The sequence below is a fragment of the Zingiber officinale genome, chromosome 7A (genome assembly GCF_018446385.1).
Source record: "Zingiber officinale cultivar Zhangliang chromosome 7A, Zo_v1.1, whole genome shotgun sequence".
In the NCBI taxonomy this organism is placed as follows: domain Eukaryota; kingdom Viridiplantae; phylum Streptophyta; class Magnoliopsida; order Zingiberales; family Zingiberaceae; genus Zingiber; species Zingiber officinale.
The window spans coordinates 72675980-72696000 of NC_055998.1; the positions used below are offsets into that span (position 1 = coordinate 72675980).

Here is a 20021-nt window from a genome sequence, read left to right on the forward strand (position 1 = left end):
GCTACATTAAAGGGCAAAGGCAAGAGGATTGTACGTGACAAAGGTAATGGCAATGAGTATCATATTATTTTTAGAAATGAAGAACATAAATCTAGATATGATTCTCTTGTTGTTAGAAAGATTATTTGCACTAGATATATGGATCCAACTACTATAGATGTTTTGGGTATTAGAGGTGATATGATTGGATGATTTGCGCTTTTGATTGGAATGATATGATGTATACACATCTACCAACATATCCCCACTTTGTCCTTGAGTTTTTAAGTTCAATTGAGGTCCACTTCACTTCCAAAGAGGATTATATTGGCAATATCAGTCTTAGACTGATGAACTAAGAATTTCAGTGGGCATTTAGTGATTTTAATAATTATTTCTGCATACTTACCATGGTTCTCGTCGATTTGATCCGAATTTTAATTGGAATGGATTTTGGAATTTTTATTACCGGGTTAAAAAATCCTTATGAGCCCTCTAGAGCTAAGGCTTCCCACATGTAAAACCCCATATTCAAATACCTTCACCGTGCAATGAGAAAAATCATATTTGGTAGAGGGGATAGTGATGGGGTAGTTAGAAAGGTGAAACTTTATTCTTTTGGGGCTATGCTCAATAAAGTTGATTTTGATACCGGTTTTCATTTTCTACAAAACCTTGTGAAAGCCGGGAAAGCAACCTTGAGTTGATAGTCTTTGGCGGATTGATCACCCAAATAGTTATAAATCTGGATTGTGAACTTGATGAGTTGAAAGTCATTCATGGCAACTACAAGATCGATATCGATTCATGTTTTGCCATGAAAATGATTTGTCGGGATGAGAACAGGTTTGCCTTTCCTAGAAAGGATGGTTTTCCAATACCTCTTTCTTTTCTTGAGCGTACCACAGTTCGCAACTCCGCTAATTGGGTAATTACTAAAGTAGCATTCGAGTTTGTTCCCTCCTTGTAGAGGACACCAAGCCCCACACCATGCCCCACATCGAGCCCTTGTCATCTAGACACTCGCAGCCATCCGGATATCCAGAACCTGCTATACATTCTTTTGCCTATGGTATGGGTCCTTCCATATTTGATTTTTCTAATTTCATGCCTCTTTGGATTCACTTCATGAGAAGCATAGTGCCCAACAACAAATGTTGGAGGGCGCTTCAAATTGTCAGATGACCAATTCTAAGAGGTACGTGATCATTTTCAATTCACGAGGAATTTTCAAGACTAGGTGACCGAGTTTATTTAGGATTATGATACTGACCAGGCGAGAATGAAAGAGTTATGGAGGCCAAAGACATCACTAGACATCAGGTAGACACTCTTTACCACTACCATGAGTAGCTTGGTCAGACCATTGGTATGTTTAGTTTCCCTTTCGGTCGACGTGGACGAGAACCTCTTTTTCCCCTCCTCCTCCACCATATTGATTTCATCGGGGCATTGAAAAATTTAAGTCTGAGGGTGTTTACACAGCTTGAGTCCTTTGCATTTCTTTACTTTACATTTTAGCACTTTCATTTATTTTGCTTGTTTTCATTTTTCAGTTTTATGCTGCATCTGCATCGTTGCTTATTTTCATGTTAATGTTTACCAGTCTTTATTCAGTTTGTTTTGATTGTCGCTTTGACTGTCTTTTCAAAATTATTTTATGGCATATCAAGAATATAAATCCTCATATTACTACTGACTTGTCTAATAGTAAAACGGTTAGCATATTCATTTTTTGATTCATGTTGTTGTGGATATAGTGCTAGTATGTTTAGTGTATCTCTTTTCTCCATCTCTAGTAGCATGAAATGAGCTAAGTATTAGATGAAGATCAGTTTGAGTTTTCGCCTAACCTTAAGGATCTTACTTTTACTTCACTTAAGCTTGGACACTGGATAACTTTGGAATAGTCATGATTCATCTGAATTGTTTAGCATTTTGGTTCCTATGATGATTTTTTGGATTACATTTTGGTTACTAGATAACCTCGGATCATGTCAACTCATTTGAAAAAAAAAAATCAAAATATCAATATTTACATTATACTTGCATTTGTGATAGCGCTACACGTCTAAAGCACCAAAAAAATCATATGAATAAGGGATAAAAATATTTGTCGTGAGTGAAAATTAACAATTTACCCCTTTGAGACCGAGTTAGGTTACTAAGGAAATAAATGTTATGTTTCTCTTGATTTCAAGTAGTCCTTTGAGACCTTGTGTAGTTTAAGAAGAATGAACCAAGTGTGTGGCAGGTAAGTGTCTATCACCGGGAGCATTAGGAACTCAATTAGATGATGACTTGGCTAGGACATAGATTAAAATTTGAAGAGCTTGAGTCACTTATTGCACTGTGCACAAGAACTTATACTTAGGTCATACTTAGGTTACTCCACAATCATGCTCACCAATGAAACTAGTTGATAGAGTTAGGCAAGTACATTAGAGATTATGATGCATTATAGGAGCATATGAATTTAGATTGGGCATTTTGCTTGAGGACAAGCAAAGGTTCAAGTCTGAGGTGTGATATGCGTAGATTATATACACTTTTATGCATGCTTTGATACACATTCAGAGAACAAGCGAAGAAAAAGGGCTTGGTCGTGTGAAGTTCACACGACCGTGCCACTTATCAGAGGTGGAGAAGGCTCTATAAAGTGTGATTTCACATGGTTGTGCCAACCAACAGAGAAAGAGAAGACTCCAACCGTGTAGATTCCACATGTCCGTGTGACCTTCTAGAGGAGGAGGAGACTGTGGTCATGTGATTCAACACGGCCATGTAAATTATCCAGAGACTAAGCAGAACATGGCCGTGTGAATCCACACGACTATACCACTTGACCAGAGGCCAAGAAGAGCATGGCTATATGGATGCCACACGGTCATGGCACGGGTCGTGCCAGGCCCATGCCTAACAATATTTAAGGGGATATCTTCCCCATTCCAAGGGGAGGAAGGTTGTCCCTTTAGGAGATCCATCTTGGTGATGATCTACATTCTCCACACTCTCCATTCGATGATCCAAGGCCATATTCATCATCTTATTGACTCCAGAAGCAAAGGATTGAATCCGAAGATCACTCAACACAATTGAATAAACATTCTTCTCCCTTCCTCTTCTAGTTAGGTTTGGATACTTCCAATTCTTATATCTTTGGATTTTTCCCTTCGTGCCATGGAGTAGATCTATTGTTCTAGGATTAAGGGAGTAATTGTGATGTGAATCAGTGTAAGAACTCATAGATATGCCAATTCCCTATTTATATGATATTATCATATCTCGTATCTATTTGATCTTATGTGAGTGTGTTGTGCTTGAACTTAATTCTCATATTTGATTGAATGTTTGTGTGACATTATTGATCCTGTAAAGGGAATGCCCTAGATTGTATGACCGAGGGACACTAGTGACAGGGATAACCCGTTTTCAGACATTTAGGGCATTTCCTTGAAAGGAGAAGTAATTCCCCACAAGAAAGTAAGGAATTGTATGTAATTGTTATCTCTATCTTTATGGGTATTAAGTATAAGTGTGTTCTTGTGATTTATGACCAAGGGACCCTAGTGACAGGAGTGACCTATTACCGGACTTCATAGGGATCATTTCTATTTAATAGCATGGGATATTGATCTAAATAGTAGGGAAGAGCCGATAATGAATCTACCATCCTATAAGTGTATAGGAATTGAGGATGAGCAATTGGTGAACCATGATACATTAATAAATATCACAATAAAACCGAACCCCTAGAATATCTTCCAAATCAAGTCTCTCTCTCTCTCTCTTTCCTCTTCTAAATCTTATTTCTCTTACTTAGCATGTGACCCTCAACAGTCAAGTGTTTAACTAATTCTCCGCGAGAAATCACTAGTACTTATAATCAGTCCCTGTGAGTTTGACAATCTTTTATATTGCTAACGACGTAGCTGTGCACTTGCGGCAACGTAACACTAGGTAACAAATGGTAGGTCTGTATCGACTTCCATGATCTAAACAAGACTTGCCTGAAGGACTATTAGCCACTACCGCGTATTAACCAGATGGTGGATTTCACGGCCAGCTGCGAGCTGATCTGCATGCTAAATGCATACCAAGGCTACCATCATGTTTCGCTGGTCAAGGAGGATCAAGAGAAGGTCAACATCCGTGGGTCAAGGAGGATCAAGAGAAGGTCAACTTCATCACGATGGACGGAACCTTCTGATACATTGTCATGTCGTTCGGGCTGAAGAAAGTCGGACTCACATATCAGAGGTTGATGAATAAGGTGTTCGCCGTCATATCGGCCGGACTATGGAGGTATACATAGATGATATTTTGATAAAATTCCTCTGAGTTATTGACCTTTGTGCAAACATAGAAGAGACCTGCGAATGCTAAGGAAGTACGGAGTCAAGCTCAACCCGAGCAAATGCCTGTTCGAGGTAAAAAGTGGATGATTGCTCGGTTACATTGTAACCGAGCGGGGGATCAAAGTAAATACAAGCAAAGTGAAGACACTCTAGGACATGCCTCCCCCGTGCAACTTGAAAGAGGATCAGTGATTGACCGGATGGATTACAGCCTTATCAAGATTCATCTCCAAGTCATTCGATCAGAGCCACCCATTTTTCAAAGTTCTATGCCGAGCTATGAAATTTCAATGGGATTTGGAGTGCGACAAGGTGCTAGAAGAGCTCAAGAGTTATTTAACTTCTTTACTTGTAGTGTCAAAACCTATCGCTGATGAGCTACTCTGGATGTACTTGTCGTTCATAGAGTGAGTAGTCGGATCGACTTTGGTTCGACAGAACAACGCTGAACAACAATTAGTATACTTTTTGAGCCACTTATTGAAAGAAGCTGAATGCTGCTACACCTGTCTTGAGAAACTGGCGTATGGGCTGGACTTCATCACTCGGATGGTATGTCCATTCTTTTTAGCGCATCCCATAATTGTCTTAACTAACATCATTTTAGGAAGAGTCCTCCTCAACCCTAAAGTATCTAGCCGACTAATTAAGTGGATCACGGAGCTGAGCGAGTTCAACATATAATACCAGCCTAGATTAGCGATCAAGGCATATTTTGTGGCTAAAGTGCAAAACGTCTAACCAAAGGCAATTTGAAAGATATATGTGGGCGGGTCCTCCACCCACCAGGGCAGCAAAGTAGGCATATTGTTGATATCACCACTCGAGGAGCGGTTGTAGCTGTCCGTTCTGCTGGATTACCAAGTTACAAACAATGAGGCAAAGTATGAAACACCGAGTATCGACCTGCAGGCAACCAAACACATAGGGGCCACCCGAGTGGTTATCTTCTCGGATTCTCAATTGGTAGCGCAACAACTCTCAAGTTCTTTCGAAATAAATAACATTAGGTTAAAATTATATGTAGAGGCTTTCAAGAAGTTAAAGGTGGGATTCCAAGAAGTGATCGTGCAAAAAATCCCCCGGGCGGACAGTACACAGATGAATTGGCTAAGTTAACAAGTTTCTTAAGCCCTATAGTATTATAAAAGCCAATTAAGCGGGTGATGTTGGTGGATCACATCGATAGAATGGTGAGATTGGAAGTCCCCACCAACTTGAGGGCACCCCTAATTGAGTTCCTCCGATCGGGCAGTGTTCCAATTGACCGGGAGCAGGCTCGGTTAATAACAAAGAGAGTCGGACGGTTCACACTGGTGGGAGATCATCTGTACAAAAGAGCCTTCTCGAGGCCCTTACTGAAGTGTATTGGATCGGAAGATGTTCAATATATAAGTTCACCAAGGCTCTTGTGGCAACCATCCGGGCGGTTGTTCATTGGCGAGGAAGATCCTGTTTGCAGGTTATTTCTGGCCTACTTTACAAGCCGATGCTACTCAGATGGTAGTAACTTGCTAGTCTTGCCAGAAATATCAAAATATATTGCATAGACCTACAGAAGAGCTGAAGACATCTATTGTCTTTTGGTCGTTCGAACAGTGGGGCATGGACATTATGAGACCCTTCCCCTTAGCGACCGAACAGAGGAAATTTCTTCTTGTGATTGTAGACTACTTCTCTAAATGAGTGGAGGCCGAGCTGCTTACCAAGATAACCGAACAGATGGTTATCAAATTCTTGTAGCAAAACATTATATGTCAGTTTGACATCCCTCACAAACTCATCTCCGATAATGGAAGACAATTTCAATGACAGAATTATGAAGAAGATAGGATTTTTTCATCGCCTTCAGAATTCTGCTTCCATCGTTCGGATCATCAATGTCATCTTCATCAACCTCTCATAATTCTGACCATCACTGTAGCTCAGATCAATGAAGATGAATATGGGATTAATGTGTAGTGCCGATGTTGGATGAGACGAGATCGTTGTAGCTTACGGTATGGAATCAGAGATGATAACCGAATTGAAGATGGATGAAGAAGCAATATCCCCTTCACTCTGGTGGATGAAGGATGACCGTCGGAAGAAGGGAATCTTCTTTACCTTGGTGATGACTTGCGGTGTAGATTGGCTATGTCGATGGAGGAAGAAGGAATCTCGGATGATGGTGTCTGCGGATGGGATGGAAGATGGATCACTAGAGTTGGATGGAGTGAATAGGGAAGGAAAATCCCTCAACCCCTGACAGTGGATGGAGCTCCGATGGCCAACAGTAATGAAGGAAGAAGAAGCAATGTTCCACGCTCGCTCGATCCCTATGTAATTGACGATCTCCTTCTCTTTCTGTGGATTCTCTTTTGAACACCCACCTTTGATTTTAAATCTGATCTGAAGGCCAGAAATAATCCAAATCTCGATAAAAGGTAGAGAACTCTCCAGATCCTATCCAATCTGACATGCCTTAGCTTGACTTGTAAGCACCAATTGGATTCTTAGATTCATTCATTGTTGGTTGCAACTTCCCTTTGTGTGATCAGCTCGATGAAAACATGCCCTGTTTCAATTCTCGAATGCACTAGATTTAATTTTAATTGAGTTCTTGATTAATTGATCTTAGTTGCTTAACTATATTGTTATTGTTCATGTCCAATTATGTTCAACATAGATTATTCTAGGTTAGATTTCTTGTGTTCGAATTGCACGAGTCGATTTTCCTTTATAGTATAGTTTCCTTTATGTTTTCTATTCAATGCATAGGTTAGATTAGATTAAGTTCATCAAATGCTTTATTTTCTTTAGTTCATTTCAATTATAGTTTAGGTTAGATTATGTTGTCTTCCATTATTCGTCTTAAGCATTCATAGTTTCAAACCAACTCCCACACCAATAACAAATCAATCCTAAAATTTATCACTTGCCGACTACATTTCTTGTGAGAAATGACCTAGGCCATACCCTATACTACATTAGTATAGTTAGGGGTTCAATACTTTATTTTTTTGTAAAACTGTCATGACAACACGTTTATCAAATTAGCATTATTGTCGAGGACTGTTGTAGTGGTGTTTAAAAATTTTAGGATTATTTTTTTCTTCTTGTTTTTACATAAAAATTTGAAAAAAAAAATTGATGTAAGTGCTTTAATGTTCTTACATGTTCCTGTATATTTTAATCTTATTTGTTAGTGTTTTAGTATAAGAATAAGAAATTTCTTATGCATGCAACCATGGATACTTATTTTCAGCAATTTGGAGGAATCACACAACAATAGATTCTTGAGCACCCACAGTATTACCAACCAGAGTATTATCATTTGAACCTCAATGCTATCAACCCATAGAGCAACAAAAATATGTATGAGTCATTTTCAAATACATATAATTCTAATTGGATGGATCATTCAAGTTTCAAGTATGAATAAGCATAACAACAGGTTGATTAGCCTACCTAGTCACATCTGATTTAGCAGATTCAACTAGCTCCCATGGTTATTTCAAGAGTTTAGTGTGGAAACTCCTACTCACAGTCAAATGGAGATGTCAATGCAAGAACTGAAGGAGCTTAGGCAATAGTTCTTTTTGCAAGAGCAGAAAACTAAAGCAACACTATAGAATTTCCAAAGATACATGGATCAAATAATATCATCTGTCAACCAAATGCCAGCACAATATTCTAGTCATCTTACCTCAGAGGCCATTCTGATTGGTATTGAGGTGTCGAAGGAGATGAATTGTCGAGCTTGTGATGGAGTTGACTCTGACTTTGCTGCTGTATAGGACTCCTCTAGTCTCTTATATTGTGATGATGTTGTTATAGTCAATTCTAACTCTAATGATGTTGTTGTTGCAAATTCTGAGTACAACAATTTGGTTGACACTATTGATGCTGCAAGGTTTTGTTAGGATCGATGATCGCGGCTAGAGAGGGGGGGGGTGTGAATAGCCGACCCCAAAATCGCGTTTCTTTCTACAAATTAGGGTTAGCGCAGCGGAAAATAAAACTATAGAAACAAAGACAAGAAGATCAAACCTCAACGCGATGATGTAACGAGGTTCGGAGATGAAACTCCTACTCCTCGGCGTGTCCGTAAGGTGGACGAAGCCTATCAATCCGTCGGTGGATGAGTCCCCGGAAAATCAGCTAATATAAACTCCTTATGGGTGGAGAAACCTCGCCACAAAAATTTTGCAACAACAATAAGGAGTACAAAGAAGAGCAAGAACAAAATACACAATAAATGTACAAATACTCACTTGCCTTCTCGTCGACTGAAGTCCCGGATGAAGCACCAACTTCACGGACGAATGCCAACAAGCAACTCAGTCAAAGAAGCTCCCCCGAAGCTTCGGAGCTCAGCAAAGCTCAAGCACAGCTTTCAGAAGAACAGCAGCTCGAGGAGGAAGAAGAAGTGTATAGTAAGTAGTCAGCAACCCTCAATCTCTTCTTATATCCCCTGATATCCTGGCTAACCTGCGAACCTGCAAGCAAAAAGACCATAACACAGAAGCCCGAAATAACCTAGCCGTTGAGTCACAACGGCTAGGGCTGGACCGATCAGGCTCCACCCTGATCGGTCCAGAGTGCTGCTGATCGGTCATGGGGACCGATCAGAGCTTCCTCTGATCTGTCCTGGGGACCGATCAGAGCTTCCTCTGATCGGTCCAGGGACCGATCAGCATGCTTTTCTCCCGAACTTCTTGCCTCTGATCGTTGTTTCCTGATCGGTCTGCAGACCGATCAGATAACACTCAGTAGGCTACTGTTTGGTTACTGATCGGTCACCAGACCGATCCAGATACCCAGTGTATCACTGGATCGATCCACTGATCGATCCAGAGCTTGGTTTTTTCCCAAACCAAGTCCCAAACCTTCCAAACCAACATTCGGTCAACCTTGACCTGTTCGTACATCATGCTTAGCATCTGGTCACTCCCTTGACCTGCTAAGACTCCCCACCAAGTGTCCGGTCAATCCCTTTGACCCACTTGGTCTTTCCAACACCAGATGTCCGATCACCCTTGATCCATCTGGATTTTCCCTTGCCCGGCTTCACTCACCAGGACTTTCACCTAGCTTCACTCACTAGGGTTTTCACCTGGCTTCACTCACCAGGATTTCCAATCTGCCCGGCTTCACTCACCAGGACTTTCACCTAGCTTCACTCACTAGGGTTTTTCACCTGGCTTCACTCACCAGGATTTCCAATCTGCCCGGTTTCACTCACCAGGACTTTCCAACTGTCTGGCTTCACTCACCAGGACTTTCCCACTGCCTGGCTTCACTCACCAGGACTTATCCGTCTGCCTGGCTTCACTCACCAGGACTTTCCACATTCGGTCCAGAGAACGAGCTACCGAGCCCTCTCTGACCACAGTTCGGAGAACGAGCTACCGAGCCCTCTCCGACTTCCATCCGATCCAGAGAACGAGCTACCGAGCCCTCTCTGACCATAGTTCGGAGAACGAGCTACCGAGCCCTCTCCGACTTCCATCCGGTCCAGAGAACGAGCTCCCGAGCCCTCTCTGACCTAGTCTGGAGAACGAGCTACCGAGCCCTCTCCGACTTCCACTTGCCAAGTTCCCATACTTGGACTTCTCCGTGCCAAGTCTCCATACTTGGACTTTCTTCCGTGCCAAGCTCCCTGCTTGGACTTTTCCCGTGCCAAGCTCCCTGCTTGGACTTTTCCCGAGTCAGGTCAACTCACCTCGGGTCAACCAGGTCAACCTTGACCACGGGTTGCACCCACAACCTCCCAAGTTTCTGTTCTTGTCAAACATCAAGATACAACTTGAGTCAGGTCAACTAGGTCAACCTTGACCTAAGGTTGCACCAACACTCTCCTAACAAAATACAACTCTTTTGTTCTTGTCAAACATCAAAATATAACTCGAGTCAGGTCAACTCGAGTCGGGTCAACCAGGTCAACCTTGACTTAAGGTTGCACCAACAATCTCCCCCTTTTTGATGTTTGACAATACCTTTAAGTTAGGCTAATCCAATAGCCTCAACTTTCCTCATGCCACTAGGTAATGAAACATAAGTTACAACCTTACATTCTCCTTCTAAGAAGGTAACCTCCTTCTTAGATAATGAAGGCCTAACTTAAACCCTTCATTCTCCCCCTATTGGCACACATCAACAAACTCTCCCCTGAAGAGTAAGTTATCGTTGTTCACAACTTCACTCGTCGTGATCAACAAACTCTCCCACTAACTCCAATGTTCTTCCTTGAACATTCTCTAGACATTCTTCCCCTTTTTGACACACATCAAAAGGAGTGAATCAAGGTCAAGAGTTTCTTCCTAATGAAAGTCTCATACCTTTCATTGAAACCCTTAATTTCCCCCTTGACACTAGAGTCAACAATTAACTTAGTGATAATCCCATATCACTTAAGTCTTTTAGGAGTAAAAACTCCCCCTAAAAGTCAATTCCCCCTTGACTAATAGGTAAAACTCCCCCTAAAGGTCAACTCCCCCTTGACCATTGCACCAACAATGTCTCGGAGAGTTTCAAACCTTTAGAACTCTAAAACACCACTTCCCGAGCTGCAATTTCAGATAAACAGTCGAAATTCAGCAGGTTGGCACGCCCTGATCGGTCACCAGATCGATCAGGGATTCCTTGGATCGGTCACGGTGACCGATCCAGGCACCCCTAGACCGATCAGAATCCCCTCTGATCGGTCCACAACTCTGATTTCTAATTTCTGATTTCTTCTCCCGAAATTCAGCAACCTCTAGAAAATCACAAAAAATTTTAAAAATTGTAAAATTTTGAGGATACACTCCTCATAACATATACTATCATGGAAAAATAGTTTTCTATGAAAATAAGTTCCATTTTCAAATCTTGATACAAAGTTCAAAAGTCTTTGAAATAGCTCAAAGTTACTTATCTTTGTATCAACTTGTTCAATGATGAATGCTATCACTAGAAAAGCTTCATCAAGGTTTTTCAAATCAATTTTGAAATGATTTTAAACCCTTCAATTTAGGATCATAATCTTAGGGCTAAATGTACATGACTTGTACATAAGTTTTCCCTATGATCCCCAATTAGAATTAGGCTCATCTAGGTACAAGAACTATGTACCTTGATCCTAACTCACAATCCTAATATCTCACACACATCTAAGGTGTATCAAACACATCCAAGTCAATTTTGATGTGAGATATGGGTTTAGGTCATCTTAGGCTAAGTTCTCATGCATTTTCTAAACAACAATTTGATCTCCATATCAAATTGTGTTTTTGTCCTTAAATCAAATTAATTGATTATAAATGCAAAAGATGATGACATGGCATATAATGATACCATAAGTGAAACATGTGCCAATGTCATGATGTCATGGCATAAAGTATGAAACTTTAATAAAGCATGACATTTAACTAACCTAAGCATTATCATGACATTTTAAATGATCATAAAATAAATATGATGTCATGACATGGCATATGACAAACAATATATGGCAAATAGCACATAAAGGTATAGAAAATACCTAATTCTAGCCTTAGTTGACATTTTTGATAGTTTTGATCATTTTGCTATAAAATTCTATATTCCTAAGTGTAATAGACCTAAAGTCATATTCTCAAGACTTTTAGATCATTATGTGCCAATTAGATTGACCTAAGAGAACTCCTCAAATGTAGTTGGCACATTATAATCACCTTAGGAATAACTCTTAATTTCATTTTCAAGGCTTGATCACACCTTGAAAATTCCTAAAGTGCCACCTTTTGCCATGATTAGGTTAACTACCTATTCAAGTAAGGTTGGCACACCTTAACTCATCTAGGGTGATGAAATCACGCTCCTAGGAACCCAATACTTATTTGAGCTCATTGGGTTCACTAAGTATTCACTAGGGATGACTTCCCTAGCAACCCTTCTAATGACCCTCCTAGGCTTTGAAGCCTTGGTCATTTGGGACTCATCAAGATCAACTCTAGGGGTGACTCCCCTTGTGACCTTGGTGATGGTCTTCCTAGCCCTAGATTTTGTTCCATAATCGAATGGAACATTGTGATAAGTGGGCTTGACCACTTGGGACTTAGGTTTGTGACCCAAACCTTTCTTGTCCTTGGACATTGGTTTTTGACCCTTAAACCCTAGAGATGACTTCTCCAAGTTCTTAAGAGACTTTTCCAAAGTATCAAGTCTTGACCTCAAGACTTGATTCTCCTTCTCTAATACCTCAATTTTTAATTTTTAATTTTTCTTTGAGGTATTCCTAGGCATATGTCTAGTAGTTTTGGGATTTCTACCTAGGTTCTCCTTAGCCTTAGATGAGTTAATTCTACGGTTAGCATTTCTAGAATTGTCCTTATCTAGGTTAACATGTTTGGCTCCTAAGCTCATGTATTGATTTCTAAGGTTAACATGTTTATCATTATTGGCAATTGCAATAAGGCTACTAGCATGTGTCTTATTATAATTGCAAAAATGAGCCTTAGAGGATACCTTAGGGTTTGCCTTAGCTCCCCCTATTGATGTGCTCGATCTCTTGTCCTTGTGAGATTGCCTCCCCCTCGGACATTGGCTCCTATAGTGTCCCTTTCGCTTGCATTGGAAGCACACCACGTGCTCCTTGCCCTTGCGTATCGGGACTCCGGCTTCCTTGACCTTTGGCGCCGGTGGAGTCTTCCTAATCCTCCTTGGACACTTACTCTTGTAGTGCCCAAATTCCCTACACTCAAAGCACATTATGTGTAATTTGCTAGAAATTAAAATGCTTGAGTTACCTAGGTTTGAGGATGGATGAACGCTCTCTTCTTCATCCCTTCCGGAGGTAGAAGCTTCTTCTTCTTGCTCCGAACTTGAAGAAGAACTCTCCTCCTCTTCATCCTTAGATGTTGAGTGGCCCTCAACTTCTAATTCGACACTTCCATGATGTGAGCTACTTGGCTCACTTGACTCCTCTTCATGACTTGAAGTGGAGTTCTCCTCATGGAACTTTGCCAAGTTGTTCCACAACTCCTTGGCATCGTTATATCCACCTATCCTACACAAAACATCATTAGGTAAAGAAAATTCAAAAATTTTCAATACCTCATCGTTGACTAGGGATTGGTGGACTTGTTCCTTGGTCCACTCCTTCTTCTCTAGGGTTTCTCCTTTCTTGTCCATCGGAGGCTTGAAACCTAATTGAACACAACTCCAATTTTCAAGGTTAGTCATAAGAAAGTATTTCATTCTTACCTTCCAAAACGCGAAGTCGTCGCGATCGTAGAAAGGTGGAATCGTGACATCTTCTCCAAATAGATCCATTCTCTAGCTCGTGCTCCCCCGGGTGTTGATCCAACGAAGAGCGACCTCGCTCTGATACCACTTGTTAGGATCGATGATCGCGGCTAGAGAGGGGGGGTGTGAATAGCCGACCCCAAAATCGCGTTTCTTTCTACAAATTAGGGTTAGCGCAGCGGAAAATAAAACTATAGAAACAAAGACAAGAAGATCAAACCTCAACGCGATGATGTAACGAGGTTCGGAGATGAAACTCCTACTCCTCGGCGTGTCCGTAAGGTGGACGAAGCCTATCAATCCGTCGGTGGATGAGTCCCCGGAAAACCGGCTAATATAAACTCCTTATGGGTGGAGAAACCTCGCCACAAAAACTTTGCAACAACAATAAGGAGTACAAAGAAGAGCAAGAACAAAATACACAATAAATGTACAAATATTCGCTTGCCTTCTCGTCGACTGAAGTCCCGGATGAAGCACCAACTTCACGGACGAATGCCAACAAGCAACTCAGTCAAAGAAGCTCCCCCGAAGATTCGGAGCTCAGCAAAGCTCAAGCACAGCTTTCAGAAGAACAGCAGCTCGAGGAGGAAGAAGAAGTGTATAGTAGTCAGCAACCCTCGATCTCTTCTTATATCCCCTGATATCCTGGCTAACCTGCGAACCTGCAAGCAAAAAGACCATAACACAGAAGCCCGAAATAACCTAGCCGTTGAGTCACAACGGCTAGGGCTGGACCGATCAGGCTCCACTCTGATCGGTCTAGAGTGCTGCTGATCGGTCATGGGGACCGATCAGAGCTTCCTTTGATCGGTCCTGGGGACCGATCAGAGCTTCCTCTGATCGGTCCAGGGATCGATCAGCATGCTTTTCTCCCGAACTTCTTGCCTCTGATCGTTGTTTCCTGATCGGTCTACAGACCGATCAGATAACACTTAGTAGGCTACTGTTTGGTTACTGATCGGTCACCAGACCGATCCAGATACCCAGTGTATCACTGGATCGATCCACTGATCGATCCAGAGCTTGGTTTTTGCCCAAACCAAGTCCCAAACCTTCCAAACCAACATCCGGTCAACCTTGACCTGTTCGTACATCATGCTTAGCATCTGGTCACTCCCTTGACCTGCTAAGACTCCCCACCAAGTGTCCGGTCAATCCCTTTGACCCACTTGATCTTTCCAACACCAGATGTCCGATCATCCTTGATCCATCTGGATTTTCCTTTGCCCGGCTTCACTCACCAGGACTTTCACCTAGCTTCACTCACTAGGGTTTTCACCTGGCTTCACTCACCAGGATTTCCAATCTGCCCGGCTTCACTCACCAGGACTTTCACCTAGCTTCACTCACTAGGGTTTTTCACCTGGCTTCACTCACCAGGATTTCCAATCTGCCCGGCTTCACTCACCAGGACTTTCCAACTGCCTGGCTTCACTCACCAGGACTTTCCCACTGCCTGGCTTCACTCACCAGGACTTATCCGTCTGCCTGGCTTCACTCACCAGGACTTTCCACATCCGGTCCAGAGAACGAGCTACCGAGCCCTCTCTGACCACAGTTCGGAGAACGAGCTACCGAGCCCTCTCCGACTTCCATCCGGTCCAGAGAATGAGCTACCGAGCCCTCTCTGACCACAGTTCGGAGAACGAGCTACCGAGCCCTCTCTGACTTCCATCCGGTCCAGAGAACGAGCTCCCGAGCCCTCTCTGACCTAGTCTGGAGAACGAGCTACCGAGCCCTCTCCGACTTCCACTTGCCAAGTTCCCATACTTGGACTTCTCCGTGCCAAGTCTCCATACTTGGACTTTCTTCCGTGCCAAGCTCCCTGCTTGGACTTTTCCCGTGCCAAGCTCCCTGCTTGGACTTTTCCAGAGTCAGGTCAACTCACCTCGGGTCAACCAGGTCAACCTTGACCACGGGTTGCACCCACAACCTCCCAAGTTTCTGTTCTTGTCAAACATCAAGATACAACTTGAGTCAGGTCAATTAGGTCAACCTTGACCTAAGGTTGCACCAACACTCTCCCAATAAAATACAACTCTTTTGTTCTTGTCAAACATCAAAATATAATTCTAGTCAGGTCAACTCGAGTCGGGTCAACCAGGTCAACCTTGACTTAAGGTTGCACCAACAGGTTTGACTTTATCAATGAGGGAAGTGTAGGGACCTATGCTGTGGTGGCAAAATCCCAAGAATTACTTCCTTTAGTTGCACAACTATTTGAACCAGAGCCAGAACCTCAAGAGAAAGTCACATCCATGTGTTCAGAGCCTCCATCTACATTCCCTATTGTAAGGTTAGTATCTCTTCGGATCTTTTAAGAAATTTCATAGAGGCGCCTGTAATTGATTTTGCTGGATGTGATTTATTTTTCAATCCATGCTTTGTAGAGACTAATAATTTTTCATCTTCTTTTTGTTAGAGTGTATACTAAAAGCCTAGCTTTTTGTAAACATTTATTTTGAAATAAAGAATTACATTGGTCAAATGTCTACATTTATCTGCTAAGTGTAGTTGTTCAATTAATTTATATTGTACATAACATGGTGTGTGGTGTCACACATAGAAGATCATGTTATCAGTTCCTTATAAGTTATAAGTAGTAGCTCACGACTAAGATGGTTAGGAACAAACCATTGGAATAGTCGTAGTGTAATTTGGTATTAGTTTATCTTGACTATAAAATTACACTAGTACACTCTGAGTGTATTGAGCATGACCATTTAAGGTAGTTTCTTTTTATACTGATTGCATAAAAGAACAAGACCTTTGTTATTATGAAAGTGTGTGCTCTTAATTATGATATAATAACAAGCGCATATATTTAGTATTTATTTCTTTAATTTATCAGTGGATGAGATTTAGTTCGATAAATCAATAGGCCCGATAAGTTGAGAAATAATATTATTTATAGTGTGTGTTGTTGATTATAGAAGGAAACTGTGTCCTACAATCTAGGTTGATGATGTCCCCAAGAGGAGCTCATAAGGATTGTCATGTAAACCCTGCAGGTGGACTTAGTCCGACATGACAATAAGGTTGAGTGGTACTACTCTTGGAGTTAGATATTAATTAAGTGAGTTGTCAGTAATTCATTTAATTAGTGGACATTCGATATCTTAAACACAGGGAGAATAACACACTCATGATAAGGAGCCCATATAGTAATATGGGATTGGTGCGGTAGTTTAATAATAACTCTTTAGTGGTATAAGTTATTATTGATGAACTCGAGTTGGTTGTTCGGGGCGAACACGGGAAGCTCAAGTTTATCAGGAGACCAAAACCAATTCCTCCTCTCAGTCCCTGTCGTAGCCTCTTAATTATAAAGTCTTATACCCACCTAAACCCAACTTCTTACCCACCTTAAGGTGGTCGGCCAAGCCTAGCTTAGAGCCTAAGCTAGGGCTGGTCAAACCAAGGAGAGATGGGTTCAAGTGGTGGCCGACCCTAGCTTGGAGCCCAAGTAGGTGGCCGACCATAATAAAAATAAAAGGGATTTTAATTTTAAAATCTTTCCTTATGTGAAAGCCATGATTTAAAAGAGAGTTTTAAAATTAAATTTTTTCTTTTATAGTTTCTACAAAGGATTAAGAGAAAGATTTGATATCTTTCCTTATTTGTAGTTCAAAGGAATATTTTAATTTTGGAGAAAATTTTCCTTTTTGTAATCATCCACATGTTTTAATAGAGAGATTTTAATTTATAAAAGTTTCCTTTTATAACCAACCATGAAGGGAATTTTAAAAGAGAAATTTCTATTTTAAAAATTTCCGGAAACAAATTAGGAAATTTGAATTTTGTATTTAAAACTTTCCTTATTTGGAGGACATGTAGGGGTCGGCCATTAAAAGAATAAAAGGAAATTTTTAATTAAATTTCCCTTTTATTGGCAAGAAAAATAAGGGAGTTTTAATTAAAACTTTCCTTATTTGCCAAGACCAAGGAATATACACTACAAGAAATTATAGATTTAACCACACCTAATAGACAACAGTTTTTTGAGAAACTGTTGTCTTTTTGTCATTTAACAACGGTTTTATTGAAAACTGTTGTTGTTAGTCGTGTTTTTTAAAAAAAGACAACAATGTTTAAAAAACCGTTGTCTTTGACATACATAAGACAACGGTTTTTTAAAATTGTTGTCTATGAGATATCTTTATTTGGCATACGACAACAGTTTTAATCAACCGTTGTCTATTAGTGTTGCTTAAAACTATGTTGAAACTATGTTGTCTATTAGTTTTAATCAACAGTTTTAATTTGGTGTCTAAAACTATGTTGTCTTTAAAAATTATTTTATAAAACAATAGTCAAACATAGTTATTTGCCTTTTTTTTTTATGAAGTGAAATTTATATCCCTTAATGTTTATCTCTAAGATAAAATTTGTGGTCTATTTTAAGATGGATGGATTTATTCAAATAGTAAGGATAAAATTATAATTTTGTACGAAATATATGTTACAACAACTATTCTTCATTAATTTTGTTTTCTTTTTACCCCATCGCGCGCACCATCGTCGTTTTCTTTTTGGGGGTGGACTGCTGATTAGGGTTTGGGCGGAGGAGATCGATGGCGGTCAGGGAGGAAGAATCGGAGTACGAGAGCGATCCCGAGGACGCGCCGTTGCCAAGGATGCGTCGGAGGGAGGCAAGCGACGACGAGGAAGGGGAAGGATACGATAGGCGGGGGAAATTTGTCGCGGGAGACCAGGTTGGATCCGACGGCGAGTAGGATGGTCAAGGTGGCACTGAGGTTTATGATGATGAGGAGGAGTACTACGACGTCGAGGAGGAAGAACTGGCGGGCGAAGTAGAGGAATTCGTTGCTGTAGAAGGAATGATGGAAGGAAAAGGAGCGAATATGGGGGTTGTTCCAGTGGGCAAAGGTCCTAGGGACTTGGGAAAGTCGTCGGTTCCTGATGGCGATGGGCAGGCGTTTCTTGGGACTTCAGAAGAAAATGAAGACAAAGAACCTGTTGAAGAGGAGGCGAAGGAGAATGAACCTTATGCTGTGCCGACTGCTAGGGCTTTCTACATGCACGATGATCGGTTCCAGGACAATGGCAGGGGTCGCCGAAGGTGATATTATTTATTGCTTGTCAAAAGTCAAAACAACATAATTATACTTTTTGCACTCCTGGTATGATAGGTATCTTTTTTCTTAGAAGAATCTACTTCTATTCTTCATGATCTTCATCTGTTTTTTTCCCATTAATTAGAGATATTCAATCACTCGTGTGCCAAATTATTGATAGAAAACTGTTATGAGCACATAAGTGTGCAGTTGATTGAGATTCTGTTACTGAGTATAATGTTTAAAGGTTTGTATAGATATAATTCATAACTTTCAATAGATAATGCGTACATTTTGCTTCTTGGACTTGATCATGAGGAATGGTTAGTCATTTAGGAACAATGGACAATATAACCTAACACTGTATAATTTAGCTACTTTTGTTCCTTTATCTATATCTATATATTAAACATAATCCATTACTTACTATTCACCACTATGAGTTGTTTATCAATATATTTTTATTTTTTCACTTCCTCTCCCATTTTTGTTGCAGCCAGTGACTGTATTAGTCTGGATCAAATATTGCATTATTTATATTCCTAAGGCAACATTGAAACTTCTCTTTTTTGGCATTTCCACTTTTTTATTTTCCTTACAAATTTTTCGTTTAATAACCTTTATCTAGGCGTATGTTTGGTGTCCAAAAGTTGTGGGATTCTAAAGATGAACGTGCTTGGGTACATGATAGATTTGAAGAAATGAATCTGCAGGATGCACAAAATCATGAGGTACTTTCTTTCCAATATTCTTATTATGTAAACCAACCTTTGAGGTTCTAATTAAGGATGATAATCCATTTCTCCCAGGAACGGCGGAAGTCTAGAGGTCGTTTATATATGCTTTTTATTATTATTTAATTTAGTCATAAAACACTTATATATAATTATGTTGAATGTATATATGAAGGGCGTTAAGATTGTTTAATTCGAACAATGGAAGGAAAGGAAGAAAGCATGTACAATGGGAAGTAATCAAGGTATGGGTACTTCTATTTCAATCAATCAAGGTATGTGTATTTTTATCATTAACAATATCAATTGCCTTTAACGTAGGCTCCTAGGCAGCCAGATGCGAAACAATGTGGTTATTACGTGATGAGATTTATGAGACAAATTACTGAAGAAAATGCAATGATTGAGGGGGATACACTACCATCGATAGTGATATTATCTTTATCATCTCAAATAATTAGAAGTTATTTAGTTATTATTTTTTTTCAATTAATTATATTTTGTTCTTTAAGATCATATAATTTATATGTGTTCACAGTTCACAAAAGCGGAGTACTCTCAAGAAGAAATTGATGAAGTGCGCTCTGAGATAGCCGAATGCATACAAGATTATATTT

The 20021-nt window shown here is 40.5% G+C and overlaps 1 protein-coding gene across 1 annotated transcript; it reads left to right on the forward strand.

Annotated features, from left to right (window-relative positions):
* Positions 1-18166: 18166 nt before the first annotated feature.
* On the forward strand, positions 18167-19452 carry LOC121999429 (protein MLN51 homolog). The gene is made up of 3 exons (XM_042554113.1): positions 18167-18307; positions 18368-18675; positions 19299-19452. The coding sequence occupies exons 1-3, from the start codon at positions 18167-18169 to the stop codon at positions 19450-19452; spliced, it is 603 nt and encodes a 200-aa protein (XP_042410047.1).
* Positions 19453-20021: the final 569 nt, after the last annotated feature.

Coding starts and splice junctions, on each gene's coding strand:
- LOC121999429 (XM_042554113.1), top strand. CDS start 18,167: ATGGCGGTCAGGGAGGAAGAATCGGAGTACGAGAGCGATCCCGAGGAC. Junction 18,308..18,367: donor AATTTGTCGCGGGAGACCAG/GTTGGATCCGAC, acceptor GATGATGAGGAG/GAGTACTACGACGTCGAGGA. Junction 18,676..19,298: donor AATGGCAGGGGTCGCCGAAG/GTGATATTATTT, acceptor ACCTTTATCTAG/GCGTATGTTTGGTGTCCAAA.